Genomic DNA, 9,027 nt, shown 5'->3' on the forward strand with positions numbered 1-9,027 from the left:
GCACTTGCTTACCTTTGTTTTTAAAACTTGCAACACAGGATAAATCTAAATTCCCTAGGAAAGTGGGGAGATAGGATGTGAAATAAACTTAGCATCCGGTTTACAATCAGATTGTGCATTTCAAAATCCTGGCTGTGTTGTTTTCAACTTTATCATTAAGTAGTTCCTTAATTTTTGAGAAAAGACTTAATTTAAAATTTTACCTCACTTCAATATGATAAGGGATCTAAAACAAGTGACATTTCCCTGGATTTCAGAATAAGCATTTTGTTTTTTTTCCCCAAGAGGCAAGACTGAAGCCGAGTGAGGCCCCAAATGACTAGGTCTTTGAGATAACAATACAGGATTGTTTGACTTTTAAGGACTGGGGGTCTTTAGTATTTGTAGCCTAGAAAATATTCTCTGGATTTTACGTGTCTTCTGGAACTCTCATTTCCAGGATAAAAGACAACATTTTGGTTGGAATTAGGCTTTACATAGTCAATAGTGAATTACATTTATCCCACAGGGGATAAATGGACATAAACTGCATTTCCCCACCTATTAAAGGGAAGCTCTAAAAATTCTCTCCACTGAGAAAGGGTAGGCAGACTTGGATACCCATTCTCACCAGAAGAGCCCTGCCAGCAAGAATTTTCTTGCTCCAGAGTACACCCACAGATGGGGAGATTGGGTTCAAGGACATACTTTAGAGAGAAGCTCCACCTAACGGCAAACCACTTTTCTGTAGCAGTGAAGAACGTTCATACTCACCTTGGTCTACTGAGTATCACAGATTAGAACTGGAAGGGAAGCAGATTTTATTTTCAAACAGAAACAACTATAGGATTGCATTGCTTAGACCACCAAGAAAAATAGGCAGGGATTGAGGACTGATACTTGGTACTTATAAATTACACATCAAAAGAATGTCAAGGCAAAAGTGAAGATAAAGTAGAAAAGAACACTTTCATTAATCAAGGCCTTGTTCCCGTTTCATAATTATTAACTAATTATAAGCTTTTATTTATGTCACAGAATGTATAAGAAAATTACAATAGCTTTGGTGTTCACTTTTCTATATTTGAGGTTGGCCTAAGATCAATATTTTCAATTACTTCCACATGAGTGTTATTCAGGGATTAATAATAATAATTATTATTATTTTATTATTTCTTTAAAGATTTTATTTTTAAGTAATCTCTAGACCCAATGTGGGGCTCGAACTTACAACCCTAAGATCAAGAGTTGTATGCTCTACCTACTGAGCCGGCAAAGCACCCCAATAATTATTTTTAAAAATAGAATCATAAATAGAATACTGATTAATTACTGTTTTTCTTATACTATAGATATCAATTTTATTTAATCTTAGACTATAAGATACATAGGTATACCTATATCTGTTTACAGAGAAATAATACCATTATCTTACATTTGTGTAATGCTTTATAGTTTTTCAAAGCATTTTCACTCACTATTCCTTCCACATACATCATTTCCTCTGGTTCTGGGCAAGCAGTGTTCCCATTTCATATAAGCAGGAAAGGAGGCTTATGTAACTTGCTCAAGGTGAAACACTAAGATTTTGTGACTTTGATTTTGGTGATTTTTTTTTTTTTTTTGCATTATATCATGATGCTTCTCGTTGTATTATACTGATAGTTGAGATGTCACTATTTAGCTTAATTTACAGGACTCTCTTGATGATGCTGGTTGAACTAACCCCCCATCAACTGACTAGTCTAAAGGGGCAAGCATTTCCCCACATTTCACATGGTCTGATTACCTCTGTCTCAAGTGAACGATCTACTATCCAGGTATGAAAAACATGATGAGAAAACATTAAGCTATTATATTACTCAGACAAAGGGCCATTTTCACACCTCTCCAGGTAACAGAAACTGCCAAAAAAATCCCAAACAAAAAATCCTAGTAATGCCTGTTATCAAGTCAAAATTGGATACCTTCTGTTTCTTTGTTGTGGTGAAGAATGTTGTCTGGATTCCTTCCACCTAAACACCTGCTTATTAGACCTGTGGCAGAACTCTGCATCTGATTTCAGCCTTGGGGAAGCAAAGCAGACAAAACTCAAAAGTTCAATTTTCTGGATGGTATGGCTGATTCAACGAGCTCTTTTCTGCTTCTGAGTCTGCTGGCCAGGAGACCTGGATATGATAGGGCTTCAGTTCCTCAGGAGGGAGAGAATCTGGGGCACTGCTCATGAGGTCGTGCCCCCTGAAGGATTTGGGGAAGGCTATGACATCTCTGATGCTTGGTGCTCCAGTGACAAGGCATATCAGTCTGTCTAACCCTGGAAATAAAATACAAAGGTAACAGATGAGAATGTAATCTAAGGCTGGGAGTGACTAAGATTTTCCACAAAGGTTATAGAGAACTTCTAAGTAAGAATCTTTAACAAGTTGCAGCCAAGCAGAGTTCCCTGCCTTTTTTAGGGAACTTATGTTTGTTTGAAAGGTTCTTTTCTGTCTTATTCTAGAAAAATGCTGAGGATGAATATTCACATGCTCAAATTAAGTCACAGCAAATAATGAGTCCTTAGCAAGGGTTTTCTAAAGGTTGACAAAAATCAGGTGCTGTGCAGGGCACTCCCAAGAACACAGATGGACGTCCTTGCTGTCGAGGGCCTACAATCTAGGTGAGCTTCCGAGAATTTCTCACACTCCTCCTTGCTTGATAAAACAAGCAAGGTGAGCAACCATGGTGGAAGGGCACCGGCATATTCCTACTCTCACACAAGCTGAATACTATGGAGCAGTGTCTCTCAGATACCTATGAATGTGTCCGTGAGCCCCCAGGGATTTGAGCAATACTGACTTAAGACTGAAGTTTTATTCTATTAAGAAATCTTTCAAATGCAAATTATCAGTCAAGTTTTACCTTTAACTGGTAAAGTACATTTTAAACATATATCAACGAAATGAAAATACGAACTTAAATTCTTACAGAATTCTTAGGCTCACACCCTATCCTTTTTACCCCCACCCGTTCCTCCTCTGCCCTTGCCTGGAAACTGAGCCCAAATCTGAGACATACGGATGGTTATGGAATGAAATTTAGCTTGTCAAAGGATAGTTGTTTACCTAAGGCAATTCCTCCATGAGGGGGCGCCCCAAAACCTAAGGCCTGGAGCAAATGGGACAGCAATTTCACATCTTCCTGAAATTCAAAACAGAATTCCATTTGAATACACACTGAGGGTCCACAGTAAGCTTAGGTGATAAAGGAAAAAAACAGGTGAGTTAAAAAAATACCTTAAGAAGTTTACAGTTTAGCAAGAGAGTAGGACTAGTCACAGATATTAAAACATGCAGAGAAAGTCCTGGCACTCAGTAAATGCAGCCAGTATTATACTGGGAATGGGAAGAGGGTAACGCCAATCAAGAACATGAAGATGTGGGCTCCGAAAGGTGGGATGAAGAGCAGGGAACTGTCCTATCACAGGGCCAAGGGAAGAGAACATTATTAAGAGAGGAACAGTGTCAAACGCTGCTGGTAGGTGGGACAGCTTAGGGGCCAAGAACAGGCCACTGGATCTGGTGGCTATGCAAGTTAACTTATGTGGGGCAATGTGTGTAGAAATGTTGAAAGTGTATCTGACAGTGGTTCTCTCACCAGGCTACAGATCCAAAACAAGTGGGGAGCTTTTAAGGAAGGAATGCTAAAGCCTCACACAGAGCCTTTTATTTAATTGATCTGGTGTGGAGTAGTGGGGTGATTTTTTTTGTTTTTAACACTTTCCACTTGATTCTGTTCCAATGTGCAGCAGGGCTGAGAACCAATGGGGGCAGGGAAGAAGCAGAAGCAATGAATTCTCACTGACTCATTTAAGAAGCTTAACAATGAAAGGAAGGAAGAAATTCGGCTGGGAAACTGATGACTGGATGCCTTGAGTTGGGAGGAGAAACGTTAAGGGAGGTCACAATGTCTGCAAGGCTAACGGGGCGTCTAGGGTTTTGAGTTCTCCAATCCTGTCTTCAAATAAAATTCTTCCATCCTACTTCACCCCTGTTAGTTAATCCCACAAAATGATCTCTTGGGATCAGACTCTTAGACATTTGCTTTCCTGAAATCTATCCTGGCCTTCTATGGAATCATCAAGAAACTGCAGGTTTTTAGGCCTGCATCTGTAGAGACTCTTCTTTTAAAAATCCTGATTATGCCACTTTCTATCACTAAAATACCTCCCTGCCCGTATTAAATGATACAAAATTCTTTCAAGCCAGGCTCTTTCTCTAGCATTATCAACATTTCCATGCATTTCTGACCGCATCATTTTTTTGTGCAGTGTGGTGGTTCAGAGCTTAGGAGCTTGGGCTCAAAGTGCCACCCTGCCTGGATTCCAACAGTGGCTCAGTTTACTTCTGTGCTGTGTAACTCTGGGCAGATTAATTAATCTGCATCAGTTATTCATCTTTAAAATGGGCAGAACAGGGGTATTTATCTCAAAAAGTAATTGTGAGGATTAAATGTGTCTGTGCATATAAAGTACTTAGTGCCTGGCACATATGATCAGTACTAATGAACGGCTCTTATTACTTTTCAAAGTCTTACACTAAAGGTACAGAGACAAGCCAACACTGTTCTGTATCTAGTGAATCCTTCATTCATACCAATTAAAAAAAAAAAAACAACCCCACATACATTCTGGAAGGCAGCTATGCTTACCACTATATCATCAATGCTGGCTAAAACAACAAATATTCTGGTTAAAAAAAAACACAACAGGTTAGAAGATGATGTTACCTTCAGTAATGTTGCCAGAATGTAACGCTGGAGCTCTGCATCATGAATTCGGATAGAACCACCGCCTATCTCACTGCCATTTAAAACCAAGTCATAGTGTTGGCTACGGACCTAGAAGATTCCCAGAGCCTTTATGTTAGAGAAAATTTCTAGTTTTCTGTTCTTCTACAGGTTGAAGACAGCGAAGTTACTTAGAGACAATGTATTCACTATGGGCTCAAACCCGACCATCTCTTCTGAGGCTTCCAGAACTGGGTCAGACTGTGAAATCGAAACATCTTTGCCTGTGTTTCCACATTTCCCTTTTATTTGGAAGTACAGATACGGTACCTTCTTGGGTTCAGTGTATAGGAGCTGGAGGTCACTGGGGTGGGGAGCAGTGAATGGGTGGTGGGCTGACTCCAGCTCTCCGGGATTTTCCTCCTTGGGAAGGAAGAGTGGGAAATCCACAACCCAAAGGAAAGAGAACAGAGCTGGGTCACGGAGCACCAATCCTCTTGCTTCTAGAAGGTCGGCACATTCCAGTCGTAATTTTCCCAGCACAGAGCACTGCAAAGAGAAGATACAAATGTTGACTTAACCACTGTGACAGAGTAGGCAGAAAATGACATAAGCTGGACTCTACAGCCAGGCCATCCTCTGAGAAGGGATTAGACAATTAATAGATGAGACACTCTGAGCCTCTCAGGAGACAGAGCTGAGGATGATCGGATTGAAACATGGTTGAGAAGGATGCTCACACTCGGCAGGCAGATCGGGTGAGGATTTGATGACACGGTGACTGAGGGCACAGACTCCCGAGCCTGACTGACCTGGGTGTATCTCAGTTTGGCTACTGACTCACTTCTCTGCACCTTTTCCTAGGGGACAATGGAGATCAACCGATCTACTCCAAAAAGCTGTTGTGAACATCAAGTGAGACTCGGCATGTGAGGTGCCATATCCATGGCGGCTATTCTGTGAATATTTTCCTGACTGCTCCTGCAGGGTATGGTGAGGCTCTGAGCAGTGCCTGGCCCACAGCTGATGGCCCGTAAAAGTTGGCTATGATTAGAGGGGCAGTACGGGTAAGAGGTCTGTTTGAGAGTGTGAGTTTTGAAACCAGACTTCATAGATTAGAACCCTGGCTCCCCTACTGCCTAGCTGCGTGTGAGCAAATTTCTCATCTCCATGCCTCAGTTCTCCTTTTTTGATAAATATTTTATTTATTTATTTGAGAAAGAGAGCAGAGAGCACAAGTGGGGAGTGGGGGAAAGGGGCAGAGGAAGGGGGAGAAGCAGGCTTCCCGCTGAGCAGGGTGTCCAATGTGGGGCTCGATCCCAGCACCCCGAGATCATGACTTGAGCTGAAGGCAGACGCTTAATCGACTGAGCCACCCAGGCGCCCCCATGCCTCCGTTTTCTTATCTTAGAATGGTAACTTCTCTCCGATAAGGTTGTCATGAGGGTTAAATGAGTTAATATACACAAAGTACACAGAACAGTGCTGAGCAAACAGAAGCGCTAAGTGCTAACTATGATATGCAGAGCTTCCCTGAGAAAGGAAACCATGCCTGGAAACATGCATAGGGTGTCACTTTATGGCCTATTCTAGCTTATGTTAAATATGCACCCAGGGTACTTGCACTGTGACATATTCAGAATCTAAAGCTATTCCTCCTAAGTCTGGTTTCTAGTTGTCTCAAGGAGTCCCAGTAGGAATTGGAACAGTACCTTCCTGAGAGTGGAATGACCAAATGAGTTTGCAACAGCATACTTATATAATACAAAATCCCAAGTTCTTTTGTAAGAAACTCATTGACAGTAAAATTTGTAATTAACTGGTGCATTCCCCAGCAAATTTATCAGGGCTGTTCGTGGCTGGTATTAAAAAATAATGTCGATAAATGAATTCATTATAAACATGACTGTGGTATCAAAACAAATTTGTAATTAAATAGCTTTCTTCACTCCACTATTGCAGGAGAAGGGAAAGACAGTGGGTTACATTTATTTATTTATTCAAAAAAAGTCTTTTAAAATTTATATAAAATTTATATATTTGCTTATTTAAAGTAATCGCTACACCCAACGTAGGGCTCGAACTCATGACCCCAAGATCAAGAGTTGCATGCTCTTTCGACTGAGCCAGCCAGGTGCCGGGTAGTGGGTTACATTTAGCACTGAAACTGACCTCTGAAGCTTTTCCTCTGGAACAAACAATGATATGTACAGAACAAATACAAATTAAAAGAATGGACTTGATAAAGTACTAACCAGATACCACTGCTATAAAGAAATCATATTATACTTTAGTGCGAGAATGAATTTATATCACACTTGACCTTTCCAATATATTTTCAATATTCATGTTTGACTTATATTCCATACTTCTGTACATTTTACAATGATCTTTATGGCTAAGTCCACTCCACAGATCACCAGGCATGGTGGAGCTCATCACCTCCCAGCTGCTGCTCCTGAGGAGGAAGGGTCCTGCCTTGACCAAGGAGGGCCAGAGATGTCTGCCAGCCCAGTAGCCTTCCAACAGTCTGATCTCTCCATCCACAGTTTTAGGAATGCATTATCTACAAAAGTTTGGGATTACCAAAATATCCTAATCTGCAAAACCTGGAAAATGAAAATATTTTTTCACAGCCCTACAAGAAATACCAATGGCCCTTTACCTGAGTGACTTTCCTAATCAGAGCCAGATCTAATCTGTGTGAACAATGCCAATCCTCACAATTATCACTGTGTGAGCAGTGCCGATGGAGGCTGGGAGCTGATGAAGAAAACTCTAGTTCTGATACAGTGCATTGTTTGTAAGTGCTGAAAGGTATTTATTAATAGAAAACTCATGTAGAGCAGCCCCAACATTTTATGAAATTAAGTCAGTTTTAAATATGTACTATGTACGTAGGAGAAGAGATGCACCATGCAGCATCAACAGCACAGATGTTCACAGGTAGTGTTTCTTACTGCTTTCTCGTGCTCCCCGGCAGCTAGCAGGACCACATCAGCCTCTTGGATTTCCATGAGTCTGATTAGTCCTGATCTTTGCTCCTCCAGTATGGACTGAGCAACTGGAGTATTCCAGTTTCTATCGGCTTTCGGGAATACAGGTAAGACTTCCTGTGATAAAGAAAAAGACTTTAGTCACATTTTCTTAAAAAGTGGGGGTGATTTATTTTTCTTGTCGTAGAAAGATTTCTTGTTCCCAATAGAACACGGGATGATCTTCATTCCCTCCCTCGACCCCTTCAAAATGATACTAGAGGAATTACAAAAGTAATCTCACTATAATCAAAAACAAAAGGGAATAAAAGGTGGGAGACACCAGCAAAGAGGTTTCTGTAAATTTGTGGCAGGCTGCAAATGAATGGAATAGAACGATTATAGCAGCAAGATGCAGGAAGTTCTGGCCTGGAAAAAAATGGAGTAGTCTCACCACAGAAGGAACTGATTTTACCCTGCAGAAGCCTAGAGAGTAGGCTCAGGACTCTTAAGAAGCTTTGGTTTCACAGGGTAATGGCCAATGGCTCTGCTGCTCACCCTAAACTGAACCTACCCATTCACAAAGCCCCTGCAAGCACCCTGTGTTCCCAACCAGCTTAAAAAAATGTTTTTTTTCTTTAACTAAGCTCTACACCCAGTGTGGGGGTTGAACTCAGGACCCCTGAGATCAAGAGAGATCAAGAGTCGCATGCTCTCCCATTCTGTGGGTTGCCTCTTTGTTTTGTTGACTGTTTCCTTTGCTGTGCAGAAGCTTTTTATCTTGATGAAGTCCCAAAAGTTCATTTTTGCTTTTGTTTCACTAGCTTTTGGAGATGTATCTTGAAAGAAGTTGCTGTGGGCGATGTCAAAGAGGTTACTATCTATGTTCTCCTCTAGGATTTTGATGGATTCCTGTTTCACACTGAGATAAAGGGCTGGTATCCAAGATCTATAAAGAACTTCTCAAACTCAACACCCAAAAAACAAATAATCAAGTCAGAAAGTGGGCAGAAGATATGAAAAGACACTTCTCTGAAGAAGACATACAAATGGCTAACAGACACATGAAAAAATGTTCATCATTAGCCATCAGGGAAATCCAAATCAAAACCACATTGAGATACCACCTTACACCAGTTAGAATGGCAAAAATGGACAGGGAAAGAAACAACAAATGTTGGAGAGGTTGTGGAGAAAGGGGAACCCTCTTACACTGTTGGTGGGAATGCAACTTGGTACAGCCACTTTGGAAAACGGTGTGGAGGTCCCTCAAAAATTTAAAAATAGAGCTACCCTATGACCCAGC

At 40.9% G+C, this 9,027-nt stretch overlaps 1 protein-coding gene across 2 annotated transcripts; it reads right to left on the reverse strand.

The window, feature by feature from the left end:
- Positions 1 to 776: 776 nt before the first annotated feature.
- LOC102747174 (aspartate--tRNA ligase, mitochondrial-like) lies at positions 777 to 8,016 on the reverse strand. 2 transcript variants are annotated; one of them, XM_081811105.1, is made up of 5 exons: positions 7,707 to 8,005; positions 5,077 to 5,295; positions 4,747 to 4,857; positions 3,084 to 3,159; positions 777 to 2,293 (listed from the first exon to the last, which is right to left on the reverse strand). In XM_081811105.1, the coding sequence occupies exons 1-5, from the start codon at positions 7,761 to 7,763 to the stop codon at positions 2,079 to 2,081; spliced, it is 678 nt and encodes a 225-aa protein (XP_081667231.1). In that variant the 5' UTR covers positions 7,764 to 8,005; the 3' UTR covers positions 777 to 2,078. The 2 variants fall into 2 exon arrangements, with proteins under 2 accessions (XP_081667231.1, XP_081667232.1); XM_081811106.1 differs by lacking the exon at positions 4,747 to 4,857 and having other exon boundaries at positions 7,707 to 8,016.
- Positions 8,017 to 9,027: the final 1,011 nt, after the last annotated feature.

The sequence above is a fragment of the Leptonychotes weddellii genome, unplaced genomic scaffold, assembly GCF_054177405.1.
Source record: "Leptonychotes weddellii isolate Sample4059 unplaced genomic scaffold, ASM5417740v2 HiC_scaffold_5600, whole genome shotgun sequence".
NCBI lineage: Eukaryota > Metazoa > Chordata > Mammalia > Carnivora > Phocidae > Leptonychotes > Leptonychotes weddellii.

What these genes read in the sequence shown, in the direction of transcription:
- LOC102747174 (XM_081811105.1), bottom strand. Translation starts at nt 7,763, where the DNA reads ATGGAAATCCAAGAGGCTGATGTGGTCCTGCTAGCTGCCGGGGAGCAC. An exon ending in TATACACTGAACCCAAGAAG is followed by an intron (nt 4,858 to 5,076) that starts GTACCGTATCTG and finishes GGAATCTTCTAG; the next exon opens with GTCCGTAGCCAACACTATGA. An exon ending in TCATGGAGGAATTGCCTTAG is followed by an intron (nt 2,294 to 3,083) that starts GTAAACAACTAT and finishes TTTTATTTCCAG; the next exon opens with GGTTAGACAGACTGATATGC.